Source organism: Aquila chrysaetos, chromosome 20 (genome assembly GCF_900496995.4).
Source record: "Aquila chrysaetos chrysaetos chromosome 20, bAquChr1.4, whole genome shotgun sequence".
NCBI lineage: Eukaryota > Metazoa > Chordata > Aves > Accipitriformes > Accipitridae > Aquila > Aquila chrysaetos.
In genome coordinates, this window is record NC_044023.1 from 13,152,876 (window position 1) to 13,176,371 (window position 23,496).

Genomic DNA, 23,496 nt, shown 5'->3' on the forward strand with positions numbered 1-23,496 from the left:
GGCTTCAGAAACACAAAACTTGTGAACTAAAAAAAAAGGAACAAGTAACACAGTGAAAAGATGGAGTGTCTCTTCCCACAGCTCATGACTCTGGGAGTTCACTAATACTTAGATCCATTTCTAACCTGATCTTTAAAACATTTATGCAGAAATGGTTAAGACAGCCAAACTCTTTTCTTTTACCTATTATTATTAAAATTGCATGTATTGAACATCCATCTCTAGGGATTCTCAGAGAATTTTACAGATATAAATTTATTAATCTTCCTCCCATTCCATGAAGTACTTGAATACCTGTATCCTATTCTTAAAAAAATGTAAGCAGGACATACAACAGACTTCTCCTGTTCCTACTGAATTCACTGGCAATCCAGAACAGCATAAAGCTTAAGTTACTTGCTGAACATTATACTAAACTGCACTGGGGCTTTGAACAAATAGTCACATTCCCAGCTCTGTATTTTGGTCAGTGACATCTCTTACTTTTTTACAGAAATAAAATTCTTCCCTGTACCGAATAAAATTATCAACCCATATATACAACTCCCACCAATCCGTCTCCTAATTTAGGATTCATTTTTTTCTTAGGGAACCATAAACCCAAATACATTCATTTAAAACATAATCATGTATTTTTAGTACAGAAAAAAGTTTAGTGGTTTGGGTTTGGTGGTTTTTTTAGGTAAATCATGCATTTATGGAAAAATAATGCATGTAAGGCATGTAAGGTGAGATACCAGATCTGTTTTAAAAATTCATCCCACTCTACAATTATTTGAATCAATACACATAGTAGACTAATAAGTGTAACTTCTGGATTGTAACATATTGCTCTTGACAGTAGGGCAACACGTATGTTAAGGAAGTCTAATGACTGGCACTTTAATGTGAGAAGAAACACCCAATCAAATATTAAAAATTAGCAAAGAGATGGTGATTACATTATACTCTTCCTTGTGCTCAAGGGTTTTAACCACCAATATTTCAAGGAGAATGGGTCCTCCAGAAGGGAAGAGAGAGGAAAATTCCATTTTCCACTTTTATGCAAATATGAACTAATGCTGTTAAACTGATTTAAATACGAAATAAAACTGTGCTACCTCTGTGCAAAATGCAGCTCACCTGAACCTACTTATATTGGCACAACACATCAGCTTTGACTCTGCTGATACAAAATGTCTTTGTTTAAGTATGTCTTCAATATCTTCGTTTTTTATAAAGTTAAGGAAGGAAATTCCTTAGTGGTTGTTGACTCCAAGAAGAACATATAAATGCCACTCCCAAAAGACTTCACTAGTGTTATGTCACCTAAATCAGATCTTTAACACTTAACAAGTCTTGCCTTTGGAGAGATAAGGACAAACAGATCCAGTCTCACCACTGAGCTTATTCCAGACAGAAATGTGTCATGAATTAATCATACAAGCAAACTCTTGTACCTCAACTGGAATGGAATACTGTGTTTTCTTAAAAGGATGCCACAATCCCTATGGGACATCCAAGCTATTAACATGTCTACTCACAAATGATGTTCAGAGTTCTAAGGGGATATGGAAAATGCCAAAGAAACTCCCCTCAAGAGATGCAAGGCCAGAAATGAAAATATTTGCAAAACAATAAACCTACAGGGAACCCAACCTTTTTCCAAGCTGTCAAGCAAAGAAACAAAAAACAATACAGCTTTGTGAAAGCAAATGGTCCTATGCTGAGAGAAGAGCACCCAACAGCTGTTCTTTTGCCTAAAGAACTCAGTGCTATCTGGATGCCAATTAAGACATGGGGAGGATGGATAATTGACTGGAGATCCCAAAACATGATTCCATCTTTTTAAATTTATCATACTGTATACAAAATAGGTTTCTAGTAGTGCAATACAATACACAAGATTTCCCTCACAGTTAACACAGCACAATGCAAGACTGTTGTCATCAAGCAGAAGCATAATGCTAGAGACATACAATAAAAAGAAACACTTTGACCATTATCTAGTCATTTCTTTCAGAGAGGCCCAGTAAAAACTCTTGTTCTTCACCTCTTTCACCCTTCCTCTCTCTCCTGTGAGAACATCCATAGCTGTTCACAACTGGGATCTCTGGGGCACAGAGACATTAAGCCTCTTGCACAGCCTTGTATAAGGAGGTCACTGGCAGGACCAGAGATCTTGCAGAAGCTAATGACATATTGATTACCTTTTTTCAGATGTCTAGTCCTGGAGCAAAATACCTCTGGCATTTATGTTCTCAAGCCAGTGATCTGTTAGGTATCCTCTGGAGAGCTATCCTGAAAGGAGATAACCATTTTTACTAAGCATATTTATCAGAGAGCCATAGACAAGAAAGCTAAGTATAAGAATAGAGCTTATAAAAACCAGTAACTGAACAGACTGCTTTACCCTTGGTTCCTCTGTTCTATGCCAATTTAAAACAGTTTCACAAGGAATTTTAACCATTAATATCCCAGTAGTTAGTTTTTAACCCTACTATGAGATCTTTGAGTTTAGCAGGCTCTGCAGAACAATTCCATCCAGTTCACTGCCTTGGTCTTAGACTAATTGACCATGTGGGAGGAAGATGTGTGTGTCTGTACACAATCAGAGGCTCAGGTCTCTGAGAAACCACTCCACCTCTGTGTGGTCCACAGGGGACTGGGAAGAAGGAGAAAGAGTCCATAAAACTGGTTTCCACTAAAAAGATCAGACCATCCTGGATTGGGGGAACTGGACAGAGGAGATTTGGTCTTTGTCCTGTGAATCCATCAGTAAGGGGAATGCTGGGCACCTGGACAAAACAGAATAGGCCATTTGCTTATGGTTCCATTGACCAGGGGAATGTGGACATTGGGGTGGAAAGGCCTGGGCTATTTTGTCATGGCTTCATTGGTCAGGGGAATGTAGGCACCTGCATTGCACAGCCTGGGCAATCTGCCCATAGCTCTATCAAACAAGGAAATACGGGCACCTCTGATCACACCAAACAGGGCTCTTTGCAGCTTTGTAAGTAGCTGACAGTATAAGAGAAGGGAATGAAAAGAAAAAAGAACAGAGCTAGCCAACCAGAAAATGCTGCGGACAGGTGGGAAATGTACCACTGCCTTTGCTGTGGTACTGCCAGCTGTAGCTCTGTGCGAAGCCTGGTAGTTGATTTTGTTAGTTTAAGGGGGTTTATCTCCTCATGTGCCATCAACATGCAACGAATTATCTTCCAGGCATGTACCACAAGCTCTTTTCTGGCTCCTGCAAGCAAAAAGGAGCAAAAGCATTTTACATGCTGCAAGTATTTAAATTGGTCGGTTCACTAGAAAGAAAGAAAAACACAGAGAGCAGGGGAAAGAGGGAATCCCTATGGAAACAAAGCTTTCACTCCACTAATGGAGTTAGTCAGACAGACACTGTCACCACTTGTAAAGCACAGATAAAGAACCCTGAGGGCAAGTCCCTCTGCTATGATGGAAAAACTCAACCAGAGGAGAAAATAGCTCTCAAATTGGAGCTAGCATATCCATAGAGGACATTTAAGCCTGGGAACGAATGCAACCAGCTTTTTAGTTCACTGGCATGGACTGTGGTGCAGCCATCCATTGTCAACCTCTCCCCAAAAGCAACAGAAGCAAACACACCCTGAGAGATACAGAAGGGTAAAGTGGTGCATGAGCTAAAATACAACATGTCTTTTCAGTCACCGTTAAACATCAAATTAGAACTGTGATACCAAACCCAAACTGTTGCTGCTCTGGAGAACTATCAAACAGCATAAAAGTTGTGACAAAAGAGTAACAACCCACAGACAGGCAGTAAGCACATTTGGTCCTGCGAGCTCACTGCAGTGTAGCTACTTCTCTTCTCCTAATGAGTAAACCAGTTGGCTTTGTTTGAAGACAGGGTTTTCTCAACGCTTACTCACCCTAAGCCAAGCTGTGTTTTCCAGCACATAGTTCAAGTGACCAAGCCAAAAGTCTGATCACAGTTTCCTCTTCCCTTTAGTGCCTCAGTTTATCTGACTCTAGAACTCATGCTAAAGCCATGTTCCTAAAATGCTTTGAGAAATTTGCATGGCATTAATACTGCATTTATGCCAATAAACCTTGGATTTCTCTGAGTGACACTGTTGTCACTTGGCTCAGAAACACAAAGAAGTAACCAGCGCTTGACAAGTTACCACATATTGGCTGAACTGCAATTGACTGGGGTCAGTAACCCCAAGGAAAGATGTTTAAGCTAAGGCATTTCCTATCTCACACCAGAGACGGGATGAAAGCAGGTACACAGTCACTTGCTGTGGCTTGGCCAGCTGGTGGTAACTCAGCTGTGATGTTCTGGGATCAGTCACAGCCCCACAACTGCTTATGCAGAGTCTTCTAAATAGGAACTATTACTTTTTCCTGAACATCACCTTGGGATGTTTGCTGTGTATGCAGAGTCCTGTATCTATTCTTGGATGTGTATCTTCTGTCTTTCAGGTGATTTATCGTGCCTTAAGTCCGGCTAACAAGATCGAAGACCCCTATAGTCCTGAGGCTCAAGATCTCCTGAAACTCACCAACCTCCGCCTCCTTTTGTTAAAAAGACAGGAATGTCCATGCCATGGTTCAGGATTGGTGGAGAAACCTCAGAGATTTGCCCACTATGCTATTTATGACCTGATCATCCGGGGAAGCTGCTTTTGTAATGGGCATGCAGAGGAATGCGAGCTTGCCAACAGGACGGGAGTCATGGAGAACATGGTCAGTTCTAGACATTCACTAACTTACTAGACTTGTTACCTGCTTGTGCCTTCTCAGCCTAACTGTACATTTTGGGTGTGATCCTGTCCAAGCCTCCCTAAGCCTATCTAAAAAAGGGCAGTGCTGTCGATCCACATTAGTGAAACCTAAACCACTCTGGGAAAAGATTTCTTATAAGTCTTGGTGCAGTTCCATGTGTATTAATTGCATTGCTAGAGATGGGTCCTTCTAAAAACTCTGAACCTCAAAATACCTATAAATTGTGAAGGGGCTCTGTAGTTGGAACAGAGATCCAACCCCAAATATAGTGAATGAAACCTCCTACCTATAAGCCTGCACAGAACCGAACTAATCTCTTTGATGCAAAGACTGCCCTGACCAGAATTTCAGCATCAGATCTCAAATCTCAGATTTTCTGAGTTTGTGAGACATGAGCAGTTCTGTCATACTTAGGGTTTCAGCCTTTACTTTTAGGTTTTCAGCCTTCTGTATTTTATTACTTTCACTACATAGACAGCAGTGTTCAGGATGTGAAAATAATCTCCACCACCCCCCTCCCTTTTACCCATTCAGCTTAAAATAAGTTAGAATTCTTTTTTTTTTTAAACAAAACGTTGTAGGAAGATTATTTTATAGTACTATGACTAGCCCCTCCCTGTTCAGTCTTTTATCTGAGTTAGACCCTGGACGTGCAGAAGATACAAGTTGTGTTTGTAGCATACTCAGAAGTTGCAATTCAGGGGGAATGACTGCTGTCTCCTTTTTGATTTAGCTGCTAGTATTATATAGAAGAACTGTAATAACAGTCACAGGGAAATCATGCTAACCAAAAATCCAGGTACATCTAAACACATACATCACAGACAGAATTCAAGCCACTTTAACTTAGTCAATGGCTCCACTGGTCCCAGAAGGCTGTCTGTCTCTGTAATTGGTTTTGAAACCCAAAATATCCCTTAGAACTTTAGTCCCTGGTGCACTCTGACATAATAGACTCAAGAAATACATCCTTGGCTAATTTCTGTCCCTTTAGATATATGGTATACTTGACATTTTGGTTTATTTTCTTCTGGAATGTGTATTCATTGTCTTCCTTTCAACTTTTCTAGGTTCAGATGTAGATATTGTAAGAAAGTTAGGACTGTATGAGTTTCACAATATTTGCAAAATCATTTCTGAATCAGTTCCATCTGTGGTATAAATCTAAGATTCAGCTACAGTATTCTAGCAATGGGTGATACTATCAGATTCAGTTACCTATAAATATAGACTCACTTAATACATAACTGTGTGGAGAAAAGCTGTTTAAAGATTGCATCCTCCCTATTGCAAACTGTTAAATATATATGTAGTGAAACCAAATAGATGAATAACATGCTAAATGAATACAGCTGGTAGAAGAATAAACACTGCCCATCAGAAAAGGAAAACACAATATTGTTATATTACTGGCATAACTGTTGTAAACTATGACTGGATTTTTTTTCCCACTAGTCACACAGGAATAGAATCTTTTTGTGCCATCAATGACTTCAGGGGGCAGAAGGTGAAATAGTTTTGATGAAATGCATTTCATGAGTGACTCATGACCCAGGAGACACGAGGGTGGATGCATCACATTATTAGCACAGGCACAGATATTAGCAAGTTTTTGCCTAAGCAGGGATTCAAATGCAGCAGTGAAAAAAGTGAGAAAAGCCTTTCAGAAAAGCCTTTAAATACCTCTAGAATCCTAGATAAGGGCTGGAAAAGACCATAAGTGAGCTGGTCTGAGTCCTCCGATAAAAGTATGATCAAGCATACCTAAGCCATTCACTAGTGAATGCTTGTTGAACTAGTTTTTGAAAATCTCTGAAGAAGGAGATTCAATAGCAACCCTCAGTAGTTGTTCCCATTTTGACATTTTGAAAGCTCTTCTTTAGTGCCTGCCTAAATAATCTCTGCTGCAAATTAAGGTGATTCCTTATTGTCTCCTCTCCCCCAATGATTGTGGAGAGCAGTTGATCCTCATTCTGCAGATATGATGGAAGGTTTCCGTATCCTTCCTTAGTTTTGGGGGCTTTTGTACTAACCAGAGAAGTGTGAATCCTTAGGTGGTCAAAATTTAAAACTCTACTCCCAGGTCATACAAGTCTGGACTAAAGATGATCATGCTATTTTGCTCCTCTTTTCTGTGCTTTAGTCATTACACCCTAGCTCTTTCTCAAATACACAATTGAAAATCCACTCCTGGAAGAGCCAGGTTCCTGGATCCTTTTACATTTTATCTAACGATGATATTGGAGTGGTGAAGGGAGAGTTCACATAGCTACAGATTTCAGGATTTCATTTACATAGCTAGCATGAGGGAGTTGATATAAGTGTATAACTTTGCATCTTACAATATGGTAATCTCCTTGCGTACATGCAGAAGGAAAAGGCCTTTGTTGTTGAGCGGTGAACACCAATGATACATTTCATATCAGCCAAACTACATTGCAACAAAAATATTTGTCATCTTGCAATTTCTTGGCAGAGACAGGGAAGGTGCTCTACTTACAGTCACATGGTGATTGAAACAGGATGGGGAAAAGAGTTGTTAGAAACAAACATTGCATGTACAGAAATAATCTGAATCACTCCACTGGCCGCATCTAATATTTAATGAACACATGGGCAGAGCAAGTCTCAAGACACAGAGTTTTTAATGTGGCTAGTGTGGGTGATATCACAGCATGAAGGCAGAGCAGCTTCATGTTTCCTGGGCTGCTGTCAAGTAGTTCAATAAAATGCTGGAAAAATACAGAGCTCCACAGAAAGGCTTAAGTAATAGGAGTTTCAGTCTCTTAAGAGTTCAGATTCCTCCTACAATGTATTTATTTTCTGTAGTTAACAAAAACAAAAGCAAGTCCGTGTAGAAAACAACTGTAATTGTTTGCCATGGGGTAGGCCCAAAAACTGAGATCATTCTGCACTTAGATCTTGGAAGAGTCATAATTATGCTAACTTGTAAGTCTGCTCTTCTTACTCTTGAAAGAAAACTGCACCATTTGTAATACTTCTAACACTGCTAGACTGATACTATATGGAGGCTAAATAATGGAGAAAACTAAAGCAAATTTCTTGACACTTTTGAACCAACGCTTTTCAACACCATTTTGGAGGGACTAGAAGATCTATGACTACTAGATGGTCTGTCACTGATCAATTTATCTGTGGATCTGTCAGTTCAGTCATGACAACCCATTCAGCTTCTGGCTTCTCCACTGAGCCTGCCAATAGGAAACACAGCTCTATGGGAAGTAAAGTTACAGATGCCACAGTGTCGTAGAAATGAATGGATACAAGAACACTGCAAATTGTAAGACCAACCTCCAAGTGGTACATCATTCCTCATAGCTTGAAATCCTAGATAGTTTCATGCATATTCTCTCCGGTCATAAGTCATTTGTGAAAATACTGAGTACAGCAAGGTTGAAAATAGACTTCCATAGGATCCAATGGAAATGTCCTTTGACTTCTTATTTTGGCAGCAAACCAGTAATAATTACTCTTTCAATGTGCCTTTTTTTTTGAACAAGCCATGCACCCACCCCAACACAATTTATCTAGATCACACTTCCCTTATTAACTACTGAGAATATCATGTCAGACAGGAGAAAAACTTTGAGAAATGAAGATGGGAGCTGTAAACAATAGGCAAGAAACTTCTGGACAAACATATCTTGAATTTGGGGTTTGTTGCTATTGACAATGATGTTTTCTTGTTTTCTATTTCCTTTCCTCAGACCAAAAAAAAGAGACACAGAGATGTCATACCCAACTTAAATAGCTTCTTATGATAGTTAAGGACAAAATTCTCCTTTCTGAATTTCACGGCCTGTAATATTCAAACTCTTACAAGTAGCTCCTTTGTCAGTGAGGGAAATCATTGAGATTGCATTTTGCTGCAGAAACTACAGACGAGCAGTTTCTTTTAAATGGAGGGCATCTATTTGACATTATAAGGGAAACAACTGCCAGGTCTTGGCCACCTGAATACACCTAGTCTTCTTCTACCATTGGATGCAATGGAATGTAATCCTGTATTGCTGTTGCAGGATGTACAAAGTTATGTGTTGCTCTACAGTAAATTATTTCTTTATTAAGCTCCAACAAAGTTAGTAAGAGCTGTCAGGTTTGGGATCTGCTTTGACAACACATTTTAGCTGAGTCCAGGGGTGCTTCCAGAACAAAGTTTACAAAGCAGAAAGCACACATGGACAGAACACAGAACCTAGACCAAAGTCCTTTCTGTTTGCCAAACATTTCCCAGTTCTCTTTCTAGTCCATGAGAAGTAAGTATGGACAGAGGAAATTAAAATGTTTTTGTATAAAGCATTAGGGTTTTTTACTTGTTAATTATTGGTACCTACACTGCCAGGAAATTCTTACAAGTTGCCTCGGATGTTTCTTTTGCTTCTTTATCCTGTTTACAGAGACGAACTAGACTCCCTGTAGGTCTGATCCTCCACAATGAAGCAAATGGAAAGTTTTCCACTTACTTCAAAGGGAGCAGGATCTGGTCCTAAGTAAGATTCCTTGTTTGGCATAATGGAGGTTACATAAGGTAAAACTTGTTTTTCTACAGCAATTTTCTAGGTGACTTGGCTGTCTTATCCCTTGCAAATATTACCTCCTCTTCAAATATCTTGTGCAGTTCTACTGATAATCCCCAGCTAAATTTTCACATTATCTGATCCAAGCTGTGCCAGTCTGTATGATGTCCAGCACTCAAGAGAGGCAGGAGGTGCTCTCTGTTGTAGTTGGCAACTCAGAGTAGGTTTTGTTTAAGAAAAAGTTACTCTGTGTACATCAACTATGTGAGCAGAGTCAGGAATGTTAAAAAAAAAAGATTACAAGACCTTCTAGATCATGTCAGAATAAATTCTAGAAATAGATCACTGTGCTGAGTTTTTTCCAAAAATTAAAATGTAATATGGACTTCAAGCTCTGCCCATAATGATCTGAAAACATAGAAGAAGATCCTATAAATTACAGAGCAAAAAGTATTACATGAACCACATGAAAAGAAAGTGGTGTTGCTGTCACCTTTGCTACCCACAGTGGACCAAAGCATTTCACAGGAATCCTTGTGGGAACATGCAGGTGGATGAGAAAGTTTCAGATATTTGCGTTCAGAGATGACAAAGAAGCTGACAGGGGAGCATCATGGAAAGGTTCTCTTTAATTTTAGTGGATAGTTTTAGTGAGTTCCTAGTTTCCTAGGGCAAGATGTGCTTCAAAACTGTGACTTTAAATGACAGTTAAGTTTTCAAACAATTACTTAGATAAAAGTTGGAAAATGATATTCAGACTTGTCTTGTAGGTCACATCCAGAAGATCCTATTTTATCACATTTTCACAAAAGTCACCAGAAACCTTAACTGAAGAATACCTAAATAAATCTAAAAAAGAGCTTTCTTATACATCCCATGCTTCCCTTTCTGTTTCACAATGACTGTGAGGCAGACTGGCACATTAAACTAATGACTCCATTACTGCCAGGAGTTGGTTCTTGGCCAACACCAAAATCAACACCCCTGTCCTTCTGAGTTGTTAAAAAATTGAATCCAAGGCAAAATATGGTACATATTCCCCCTTTATTTTAGATATGTTCTATCCTTCAAATTCAAGCACACCTCTGGGGTGGTGTCTGGGGTGTTCCCTTTCAAAAAATCTATTCATTCTGATTAGGTTTCTTATAGTTTCAACTCAGATGCTACATCAGGTATCTCCTAGAATTGCACAAAACCTGTAGTAGTAGTCCTGATGAAAAGATCTTAAAGGTTTCAGTCCTGTTCAGTACAGATTTGGACTCTAATCTGGGTTCCTCTCCACAGTTTTTGTGAACGTTTCTGGTTTTGCTGGCTCTTTGACACTAGACAGACTTTAACAAGATTGTCCTCCCCTCCCAACAGAATCAGCACTACTTTGCATTACAGCCATTTCAGCTGGAATAGCAGGGACACATGTAAGCAGTAGTTCACCTAGTTCTGAACTGACATTCAGGTAAGGTTCAGGTAATGTTAGGTCTAAAATGGTTCCAGGGACCATTCCTAGATGGTTTAGTGTTCTGCCCACCCCCTGCCTTTCCACTTAGCACTGCCCACTGTAGTGCAGGCAAGAGCAGGAGAACTTTTGTGCTGCTGTGCAGACTCATCCACCTGCAGTGGCCAACATGCTCCCTTTTAGAGGGGACATACCCTGCCTTCTGTTGAGCTCTGAAATTAAATTAGTCTGTGAGTGCTATTTCATCTCACAAAAGATGGCTAATGTGGCTACTTTGGTGTACCCTGACAATATACCATGGCATACTGCATCTTTAATTTGCTTGTTGCGCATAGGGTGTGTGGGCTGTGCTTCTACCCTCTTATGGTCATAACCAGTGTGTTTAACTTGATATCCATGCAGGTTCTCCATGAGCTCTACTGAGAACCTGTGGTTTGCAGCCAGAGTATCTGGCATCCACACCATCAGCATGATGTTTTGAGTATCTATGGTTTAGAGAATAACCACAATTTTAATGGTGTGACCCAAATAGTGGTTCAGTCAGCAGGAATTCTGCAATTATGAAGTCAACAAGTTTTTCCTACATTTGATTATTGTTGTGGAAATGTCTTTTACTACTACTGAAGTCCAAATCAGAAAAACATGCCTATTCAGGAATCCTGTTTAAACACATGCCTAAATGCTTTCCTGAATCAAGGCTTAGTGTAGATCCACCCATGCAGACACTCATCTTACTTGTAGGAAACCGCCTCTTGTTTTGTGGGATGGGGTAGCAAACAATTTCCTATCTGACATTATTAGCCTTTAAACACAGCTTTTCTTAAAAGCAAGTTATGGGTGACCTATTTAAACATACTTTAATTTTATTGATTAATTGCTGTCATTAATAGTGGTTTTTGTTGTTTTAATCACTTAAGTGATGTTCTCTGCTACTTTCATCTCTGTGAAAGAATGATAATAACCCTGCTAGTAGAAACATTTGATTGGAAACACTTGTAAATATATTTTACGGCTGGTAAAATAAGCCTTATAGTTCTTTTAAGGATTGCTTTTCACATTAAAGCTACAAAAGTCTGTGTGTGTCTGTCTAAGAGAAAGAAATAATTGCTTCATCTCACAGCTATCAGCCACAACTTGCTACCAATACCTCTCTGATGTCACATAGTACAGCATATTCTGAGGTTCTTTTGTTTAAGCTCCATGCAATATATACTGTTCTAAGTTGAATTTGACACAGCCACCAACACTAGGAAGTTGCTGTGATGTGACAATCATAGGAGCTGCTGTGTTTCGCCTCATATTTTAAGTCCTTGTGTTTTTAAGCTCCCTTGAGACTGAATAGACTGCTATGTTGTTTCTGACCTCAGCTCACCTACGTGTTACTAGAACAAAAGTTTTCAGTCTTTTACCAAGGGTTTTCAAGGCCTTTCAGCCAGTTCACTCATCCCCAATAAATCTCCCAGTAACTTAAGCAAATCTTTCTAGAGTTGTACCTTGTGGGTGCATGGAGTTTGCATTTTAACTATTTGGCAGCAGGTGCACACAACATATGGAGAAATTTTGCACAGGATTATAAACAAATTCTATATTACTCAGTGCAAAAGTTTTAAAATCCTACATATATTTCCTTGCCTTGGTTCACTCACTGTGCTGGAATTCCTGGGGATTAGCTTTGCACCCTTTAGGCATTTAGAATCCTTTCCTTGCTGTGCACAATTTTTCTGCTAAATCATGGACTTTCTCACCCTTTTTCTCCATTCTTAGATTCCATATAAATTTGGTTAGTCCTGCACCTTTTTCAGCCCTGCCCTTCCCCCACTCTCCAAACTGCAGCCATCTGCAGAGAAGTTGCAGAAAACTATTTTTCTCTTGGCTTCATCTATTCCATTACTCAACATAATTTCACTTGAATGGGAGCTATGCATGCTGCCAACTTCACTCCATACAAAGGTAAAAATTCAGAGAAGAGCTCACAGGCCCACTTTGGGAGTGGATTTTCAATCACACATCCCTAAAGCCACTGTGGATTAACCAGTAGAAACCCACCTAAGTCAAGACAGTTGCTGGAGTTAGCCAGACTTATTACAAAGTAAATGACAGAATTATTTTGCCTGTTGAATGAACAGGTCATGTCCAAACTTCTCTGAACTGTCCACAGTGTGCTAACCCATTACGCCTGACCTGTAAATCCACAAATTGTCATCCAGATATCAGAATCTAGAGCTTCTCCCATTTCTTCCTCCCCTGAAAACTAATTCTAGGTCTTTCTACAGCAAAGGCTGGCAGTCAGGCCAGACTGTTCAGTGGCATCAGAAACAAAGCCTTGAACAAGACCAAACTCACTAGTGCCATTCACTTTCAGGAGATTTGAACGGTGGTATTTACTCATTACGCTGTGATTCAGGCATTCACCTATTAAAATACTGAGCCTTGCTCCTGCTTCCTCCGTTCTTAAGACACTCACCAAGAGCTGGTGACCTGCTGTAACTCAGGGGCTGCATTTCAGCATGACAGCTGCTACTTGTATGCAGTTTGTTACAGGTTGATCATGGAGTTGTTGGCACTGTACGTAAAAATAAGAGGACAGCTTAGCCCAAAAATGAATAAAAATCAAGCTAGCATTCAGAAAGAAAACAATAAGAAAGCAAAGCGAAATGTGGGCTAAGGCACAGCCAGGCATGTGTGTAAAGACTGATGGAGGTGAATTCAGGCAGAGGAAGGAGATGTGTCTTGAACCTGTCACAGGTTCAGTTTTATTCCCTCACGTGAAGCATGAATTTTGTACCTCTTCCAGTCTATTTATCCTGTTCTTTTGTTACTGTTCAAAAAGGTCCTAGTGATGCCAGTCTGAATATTCAACTAAACACTATCACTGATTTTTCTTCACCATTACCTATTCAGTGAATTTGGAACCAGTGGCAGCTCATTCACTCACTGCTGTGGAGACCAAAAGCTGTATGGGCTCAGGTGGCCCTGCCACAAGTGTCCCAGTTCTACTTATCCTTGCCAAGTTCCCTCAGACTTAATTTACCAAAGTGACCAAGTATGAGCCAGAAATTCAGTTCCCTCAGAAAACACCCATATGTGTACTGGTTTTTAGACACATACACTTATTAGACCTTTTCCCAGAAATGAGCAAGTGACATAGGAAAATAATGGCTTTTCTCACTCCTGATTAGAGCAAGAATTTGAACTGTCAATCTAACCACAGCAGACACTGTAACCTGGGACTTACTCCCAAGCCACCCATTCGTTTAGGTCTTTGCTAATTTGAAAAAGTTGAAGGAAATTTTTAATTTGGACTCTTAAAAGTCCTATGTGCTCTCCTCAGGACCTGATATTGAAGGATTTATTATAAATCTGCATGGATACATCTCTTCATTTGGACAGACAACAGAGCCCATCTGAACTGTAAGAGAAACAAAGCAGAATAGCAGACACTGTTTTGTACTTAACCACTCAAAATGACCCAGAAAGAGTCATTTTACTAAAAGCAGGTAAGGGACTAGCCTCTGATGTCATTGCAAACTGCTGTATCCAAAATTTCTCTGGCGACATTACAAAGTGAATACAGAGCCCAAAGACAAACATTTTCTCTGAATCAGCAACAGTTGCTCTGTTCTGGAAGGCTTCCAAATTTAACCTTCATTCAGTAGGAAAAAAGCCCCAAAATAGATGGAGAATAGCCCAGGAGAAAGAGCAACAACCACAACATTTACTGAAAGGACAAAAGATAAAAGAAACTAAATGCGCAGAGAGAAAGCAAGAGCTTCAGGTATTATACATAGCTGAACAAAGTTTAAAAAATCAAAAAATTGTGGGACAAACAGATGGAAAATTTCCACTTGCTTTCTCAGCTGTGGATCAGAATTCAGGTGAAGCAACTTGTGCAGTCAAAGGTGAATAAGTATCATGTAATTTCTTGGAACGATTGTATGAAAGCAGGATATAGTTCTACACTATTTGCTACAAATCAGCCAGAAGTTACTGAGCTCCATGAAAGAACTACTGGATGAAATTCATGGCTTAGTATAGCAGGTCAAGCTAAATGATTGGAACTGATCATCCTGGCATTAAAATCCATGAAGCTATAACCTCCTCTGTGTCCTCATTCAAAGCTGCTCAGGTGGTAGATGTACAAATCAAAGCCTTTGGCAGCAATACCAGGCTTGTAACAGCATGACTGTACTGTGAGGCAGATGAGGGAATTAATCCAGATTAAAAATACTAGTGCCAAGGAAAAAAAAATGGGTTTAACTTTTTTTTTAACATGGTTTAGTTTCACAGCCCAATTTACACATGGCTCAGGGCATGATGCAGAAGGTGATAACATAGAAAGAAGTAGTAAGGAAAGCAGAAATGTCTCAAATCAAGATTGCCCTCAAAGACTTTACATCATGAAACCACAGCCTGAAAACATAGCTGCTATACCAAAACACAAAAGCAGAGTTTGCTTTCAAGTGGCTATTAAAGCCAATATGATGGTGATTGAGAGTATAGCATAACATTTTTGTTCTTTCCCTGGACTAATAATATCCTCTAACTGCAAGTATGTCAGCCTATAAACTTCTACCCTTTGCAAAAGCTGATTAGAAAACTGGAAGATTGATGCAGCCAGAATATCAGTATTTAAAGCAACAGTTTTCATCTTTCAAAGCTCATAGCATGCATTAGTGACATGAGTAACTCTGGCTGAACGCACTTGGAAAGCAGGACTGCAAGAATACAAACTATTACAGGTTGTGCACATAGTACTTCAGACTGGTTTTATGAAATAGGGAGGTTTATATGATGACACAGTTGCCTGCCTGCCAGTGCATCTATTTCTCTGATCCATTCCCCACAATAACTTTGAAAGGTACCATCCACTTTCAAAAAAACTTGTCAGAGCAACTGAACTCTCAATACAATGATGCTCCAATGAATGGGAAAGATCCTTGGAGACAACTAGAGTTATCACAGTAATGAGGAGAAGCAGATGAAGGGAGGTGTCATAAAAGTAAATCCCATAATATTTCTGAAGTACTCAACTATTGCAGCAATGAGCACTGTGGAAAAGCCCATAGAGGCCTAGATACTTTTGTATCTAAGGATCAGTATATGTCGAGTGATGCAGCATCACATATTGAACATTGGGGATAAAATTAAATACGAGAGATGTGAGACAGGAATCTCCTGGATCTCAAACTTTCTCCTGCTGTACCAATACATTTATATATATTCATATAAATCTGTGTCATCAACTAATTGGGCTTTAGCTGAAAACTGGCTAGATTTCCTAACTGATGGCATGAATCTCATGTAAGCCTCTGTTTCTTACACCTTGCTTTCAAGATCCCTCCACCTGGATTGCTACCTCCAAATCTAGAAAGCTGAAGCATTTTTTTTCTCAGATGCCACCTAGTAGTCAGATATCCTAAAGCTTCCAATGACATTAATCCAGTGGCAATCAAAGTACTATTATCAAGGTCCTGAAGGCGCTAAAAGGACTTTAACAGCCCTGACCAGCCCCACCTGGGACTCGTCCCCACACTCTCTGTCCATTGGCCTGGGGGCTCCATTTAAGCTCAGCCCTGGACTATCAGTCCCTGCTTGAGCTGTGCTGTAGATGTGCCTCTCTGTATCCCTACCTCCTGGATGGACCTTGGGCCTATGCTGTAGGTAGCCTCCCTCCTGGTGCATCCCCTCACATGTGTTGTAGCTTGTCTCTCATTCCCCTTCCTGCATGGACTTTGAACCCATCTTGTGAGCTCGTTTCTGGGCCCATCTCTTGCTGCTCCTGAATTGCCCCTGGTCCATCCCCTTGCTGTGTCTGGGGCTGTCAATGGACTGTGGTACTAGCTCCCTGCTCCACCCACTGTGCTCAGGATGCTGCCCCCTCAATAAGGGCACAGCCTGTGACGTAGTAACCCTCAGCTTATAGCTCTTCAACCCTTAAAGAGCAACTGGTCCTTGCTGCTCCCTGACAATCATCTCCTTAAACACCATTATCTTGTTGTAACTCTGACTCTGCTTTCTAGGGCATAGAAAAACATCAGTGTAGTCCCCCTGAATCTGTACTTCTCTGACTGTTTTCTCTACCTTGGCATGATCGTCTTTGTGTTGCAGTGAGATCCAGTGCATCCTGAGGTCTTGCATTTAGTAGAGAGCACAACCTTCTAGTTTTTTTGGACTCACTTTTGTGAGAGAGATGTGGACTTACTTCAGCAGTGAATAACAAGTCAGGGACATGCCTGCTCTTTTCATGTTGGTGTTGAGTGTGACTCTCACATTCTCCCTTCCCTAAGCAGATATCCCATTTCCTATTTTATCTGACAGCTTCCTGTATTTCATTCTTGTTCCTTCCTGGACTTTGGTCTCTGGCTACCTCTCTTATCTCTTCCTCTCTAACAGAACAAATTGTTTGTCTCGTTACTTGCAGCCACCTCACCTACCCTTATTTTACATCATACTTAAGTATAACAGGTCTCTTCCACAACACGGTTTCTCCTGCATTAACCAGTCTTTCTGCAATGGCCACTTACATCCATGAATCACCTTTCTTGCGTGTGTTCCACTTGAGCTGTTTGTCTGCTCTCTTCTACCCAACTCCTTTCTATACTTGTCACCTTATGTTGCACTCTCTTCCTTAGCTGGTTTCACCTATGAATCCTGTCTATGAGATTACTCCCCATCGAAAAAAATAATCTTCCATGAGATACCCATCCACAGATAACACACATGGCAGACTTGTGTTCTCTTCTATTATCCTTTACCTCTGCCCTAATACCCATCAATTCTCTTTCCCTTGTTCTTAAAGCTATACAAAAAAGGTTAGTCCTCAGATCCAACACTTTCTAAAAAAAGTTCCATGCCAGCTCTGCTGTTTACTTCTGCCTGCTCAGTGGCTCCCGTGGCTGTTTGGCTTTTCAACCCTTTTGTCCAAGCCAGTCATCCTTCCACACATATTTGGTAAACTGTTCAATAGCAGGGATCACAGGCAGGAAGCTTCCTTTATGCCTCTGTCCTACTCACAACATGCCATTCCTAGATAACCTCCACAAACTACAGTTTGCAACAAACCAATGGGCAATGAGCAAACTAACATCTACTTACCTCCAAAGAACAACCAGACTCTTCCTTTCTCACTGAATTTTCCTGTTTACTTTCTGAATAATTGTTCATGAGTGTTCACACCATCTGTGCTGTGCACTGTATGCACAGGGTCCCATGGAATAATGAATATTTGATCATGTCATTCAAGGCTAAAACAAGATTGCATGGTTTAATTCTGCCATTTCCCAACTGTACAATCTCAGCATTTCTTTCATGTAATTTTTTTTCTATACTGAATGCACAGTTTGTGTATGTATCTCTAAAAAACCCAATGGGCCAACTTACAAATTTTGCATTGAAATACACTGGCATTTTCCTAAGAAGTGACTGGATCCAAAATTTTGGTTCTGATCCATTTTGGAATGAGCTGTAAAGTTCAGATAGGGTCTGAAGTTTGGGGATGTTAAAATCTATGGTTCTGGGTCAGGCTCATTTTATCTTTTCTCACTCCTGGTCCTTTTCTGTGTTCTATTGCTTCTGAAAAGCAGTCACTGTGTCTGCAGAGGGGAACTTATAAGCCTGAAGAGCCAAACCCAAACAGGGAGAAGCCCGACAGCGTTGCTTATTAGTATTTTTGTCTTTGTCTCTGTAATTTGTCATCCTATTTAGTACTTTGAACATGGATGACTTTCTTGTACAAAGGTCTGGAGAGGCATCACATAATGTGCTATATGCTGTATCCTCCTGAGGTTTACTGGTGCTGAGCTCTGACAGAAATGCATACCCTGAAGTCTGTGCTCAGTCTTCCGTGAGGAGGCAGCCAACCGCTCTGTGCAGCAGCAAATCTGCCAGCTGGCCATAGAGGGGCGATGGCATCAGCTGCAGCCTATCCCCTTTGCTAGCTACATGACATATCTGGTCTGGGAGGATTAGAAATCAGGGGAGCGGAGAGCAAATTGCTGCAGGGACGTGAGTTGGGGGGCAGGGGAGCGCGTTCACGTAACTGCTCTTTTGAACATTTCTCTCTTGATCCCAAGCTACCTGCTACGTGAGATGGGGGAAGGGGGGACTGCAAAGGGAGAGTCTGACTTTCAGGAAAGACTATGGAGAAACATAACTCACATTAGTAGTGAGATTAAAGGATTAGATTCAATTCACACCCCAGTCAAACTGAAATTTCAGCCTCTGCTTTTTGTGTAACGTGCAGTGGGCCAGAACTGTGACTGTGGTTACAGAGCTTAGCATCCTCAACAGCGCATGGCAGGAGAAGGATCCAGTCCCTGATTTCTGTGCCTTTCCTGCTCTAGTGCAAGTGTCTCCTTGCATGAGAAATACATACCACTAATTAGCAGCTTCTTTTGTGATGAGTGTAGAACATGAACTATGGTACCACCTTTCCCTTTCTTCCACTCTCTATGCTGGATATTTCCTCAAATAATTTCTCCAGGAAACCCTTCCTCTGAGACATTGCAAACAGATATTGGAATCCTATTGCTTAATTAAAAAAAAACCACAACATAAAAACCCTCCTGTAAAGTACTACTTGGATGTGGCTTGATATTACGGAATCTTGTGCACCAAATCAGTCTATAGTGGAACTGGCTATTATATTCCTGGTGTGTGAAATGACTTGAGAACAGACCCAGTTTCAATAGTAACTTTATGTTTGAAGGCTGGACTAGCTTAGTTTCCAAGGTCAGGCTTCTGGTGTGAATACTTGATTCCAAAACTGACATATATTAGACTATTTCCATAGTTAAAAATCATTATTGTGTTCCAATGAAGGCAAAAATACAGAGGAAGCAAGTTCTTTTTTCAAGTAATTTTTCAAGCAAATAGTCACAGAGAGGACTCTACTATTCAGCCAGTTTTAGTCATGACTTTTTCCACTTCTTTCTTTATTTGCCCCTTGAATGTTTTGTAAACTGTTATGTCCTAGCTCAGGTGGGTTTATGCTTAGTGCTTGAAGATCAGCCCCATTCTTCAACCATGCCAGCTTTTGCTCATTTTTGTTGAACATCTTCCAATTTCTCATTTATCTGGTAATAAGATGTTCAAAACTGAACACAGCATTGCAGGTACAATTCCCTATGCACCTGGAGTTACAGTGCTCTTAGTTACACAGCCCAAAATTTTACTGGGCCTTTTCTGCTAACCTATTTCACATATATATATATATATTTATTTATATTTACGTTGGTAGGTTGGGGCCTGCTGTACCCAAGTCTCTTCAAACATCAATGCCTTCCTCTCACAGAATGTGTGGATTGGATTGTTTTTCTGTGGGTATACTGGCTGGTATTTTTCCAGGTTTAATATTTTTCCTACATTTTTAACTGTGCTAGGAGGTCCAGGATTACTTGCTCATTCTTTCTAACAATTTATAATTTAATAATTCATGGTGATTTCATTGCCCTATATTTACTCTCTCTTCCAGACCACTGTTAATGTCAGGTAAGACAGGGTCCAGCATCCTCGGTTAGATTGTGCTTTCCTGTGACTCAACTCTGCTAGCCAAGAGTGTATTTGACACTGCCTGGAGGTGATTGCCTGCTTAGGCTCTTTGCAAGCTCTTACCCTGAACCTGTAAATCAAAATAAGCTGTGTCAGCTTACCCAATTTAAATAGTCTAGAAGCTGTTCATCAATTTAGTAGTGAAATAGCCAACTGGAGAGTTAAAAAGAAGTTGTTGCCACATGCCTTTAAACTGGAAGACAGAGAAAAGTCTACATCATTAGTGACTGCGTGAAGAGATAAAGCTACACATTTAAGCTCCAGGCTCTGTGAGTTTCCTCAGGGAGCCAGCCAGCTGTGTGGGAGTTGTGCAGAAGTCCCACCTCCTCATGAGCCTGTTGGGCACTCCACCATGTTCTTGCTTGTAGCTATTTGAATGTATTCTCTTTCCCCCTGACAGGTCCATGGGAAGTGTGTGTGTAGACACAACACAGCAGGGGACCACTGTGAGAAATGTGCACCGCTATACAATGATCAGCCTTGGAAGCCAGGAGATGGAAAAACAGGGGCACCAAATGAATGCAGAAGTAAGTGGGAGGGAGTTTACTGATACAGGCTTTCAGGATGAGCACTTGCTGTGCCAGCAGGCAAAGTTCCCCAACAAAGACTTCTGTCAGTTTACACTAATGGTGCCATTACAGCAACTGGGGATAAGTTGCTGGTCATGCATGTTGTTTTACTGTAGCTGACCCATCTGGGCTATTGGGAAGCGGAATTTACAAGGCAGAAATCTGTTCTTCATGCAGCTCCGTCCCATGTTTTAGCATTCCAGGGTTTTGTGTGGGGCTTATGATACCATCAGATTGGTTTGACTTACTGTAAGAATACCACACAGCTCACAACCACCCAAGCTTCTCAGACCCTGCTGGGGACTCTCACTCTGTGTTGCAAATTCTAGTTTTTATAAAAATCAAGGATTGCACGCAGATGAAATGTGTTACATTCAGATATTTCCTCCATGATTCACAGTAGGAAAATAATAACATTTGAATAGTATTGTTGTGTCTATTATATAAGCCTGAAATATATTCTCCTGTTTCCCACCAGAGTGTCGCTGTCACAACCACGCTGACAGCTGCCATTTTGATCTGAGTGTTTGGCTGGCATCAGGAAAGCTCAGTGGTGGAGTCTGCGACAACTGCAAGCATAACACAGAGGGACATCGGTGTCAAAGGTGCAAACCAGGATATTACCGAGATAGAGGGAAACCCATGTCTTCTGCAGAGGTCTGCAAACGTGAGTGACTACTGTAACGTGCAGTGAAGACAAATGAATGGTGGAAGAATCATTAAAAGAATGATTAAAAGAAAGAAATCAATAACTCCTACAGAAGTAACTCATGAGTATTACTACCCTTCCTTTGTATTCTTTTCCTAAACTACAGTTTTCTGATCAAAGGACATCCTCCTGATTTTCTGTGTCTATTTCTCCCCCTGGTATCACACATTTTTTTTGTGATAACCGCTACAGTTCTCCAAATGCATTGCATTCTGGGGAAAGGTACCTTCTTCTTGTGCTTGCATTTAAAATACTATGGTTCCTTTTTTCTTGAGGCACATTTTATTTAGCTGGTTTTTTTCTGCATCTCTCAAGACTGTGTGTGCCTATGTGTAAGCTATTGTTAAATTCCATTTGATTGTGCAACATCTGTGCACATAAATATATATAATAATGGTTGTAGGAGGTGTAGGAAGCATGAGACCACACATATCCACTTGGGAACAAATAGATCAGAGCTCACTCAGACTTATCTCTGGATTCTACAGCTGTATTATGGGGTGCTCTGCCAAAATTAATTGCCTCATTAACACTTCAGCAGGATGTGTTAGGAAGTAACTCGGGCATAGAGGCACTAATGGTTGTACACAAGAGGGTGTACAACCTCTGGATCAAGGTAGTTTGCACCCAGCCAATCTGGAACATAGCCCAGATCTCCCTTACTTAGTGTAAACATTTCCTGAGTATCCTGCCAGGCTTCGCACATCTGATTCCATCTGGCATCTATTTGGGAGGTTGCTATTTCCAACAATATACATAATTTCATTTCTTCCTTTGGATAGTTTTCCTTCCCCATAGCTCAGACATCAGTTGCCAGCACAGAGAATTTCGTCCTCTGTCATCTATACTCATGCCCACTGGCATCATGTGCTTTTGAAGTTTTTCTGACACTTTGATGTTCTTCATCAAGATTCCTCTTAAACTCTCAGGTTACAAACACTCCTCTCCCTAGGACTGTATGGCCTGCGATATTGCTTAAACTTTCTGCGCGCAACACATCCTGCCAGCACAGACTGGTTCCGCAGACCCCTTCTTTTCGATTTCACAACGTTCATCACAGAACACTGATCAGCAGACAGGGAGGGGGCTGAGCTTATCTAACTCGCCCTGTATTCCATAGTGTTCTATGGTGGCCTCTTTCTAGTCCTGTTTCTACTCCGAGTAGATTTGCTACAGGGAAATATTGTAATTAGAATAAATTGTTGTGCCAGAAGATTAGTTTTCAATCTCATAGTACCTGAAAGAATCTGTGTATGAACTCTTGTATTTAACAGCAGGGTGATGGTGTAGTAACCAACATCACGTGTAATATTAGATAACTGCTAAAGTCAAGGAGCACTGGAGAGCAGTGGAGAGGAAAAAACATTGTTTGAAAATACAGCCTATCTGTGTGGAAACCCTGGAACAGTCTGCCTGGATGAAATCAGACCTTGACTCTACTTCTGCCTCTTTTGTCTGGGCTGGTTACAGGCCTCTCAGTACCTCCTGCCAATACTCTGCATAGCAAAAGAAAAACTGTTCAGAAATTTACCTTGTTAAAAGAGCTTTATTCCTATCATGCCAGTCAAGCACAATAATGTTCCTTTTCAACTGGGAACATGCTGTTGCCAGCAGAAGGCTTCCAAATGCAATTGTTTCCACTCTGACTTGCACACTCAGGCCTAGATTAGCTACCATCCTGCTTTAGCCACCTGAAAGTTATATGTCTTTTCTGGGCTCCCTGTACAGTCAGTGGAGAAACAGTGAGACCTCTAGGGAATGATTTATTAAGTCTAATGTAAATGCCTGAGGTAGATGAGCTGAATTGCCCTCTAGAGGATATCCATTTCTCTTCCTTGACTTACGAGGTATTCTGGATCACTAGCCTGCACTGGTTTTTCTGTTGGTTGAGATGAATCTAATTGGTTTGATACAGCATTA

General features: G+C 40.6%; 1 protein-coding gene across 1 annotated transcript in view; it reads left to right on the forward strand.

Moving 5' to 3' along the window:
* The window catches only part of LOC115333279 (netrin-4-like), a 56,416-nt gene that overhangs the window by 16,875 nt on the left and 16,045 nt on the right, over positions 1-23,496 (forward strand). Inside the window, exons 3-5 of the mRNA XM_029996015.1 lie at positions 4,456-4,719; positions 20,699-20,825; positions 21,346-21,534. Coding sequence (XP_029851875.1) covers positions 4,456-4,719; positions 20,699-20,825; positions 21,346-21,534 — 580 coding nt within the window. The remainder of the gene's footprint in view (positions 1-4,455; positions 4,720-20,698; positions 20,826-21,345; positions 21,535-23,496) is intronic.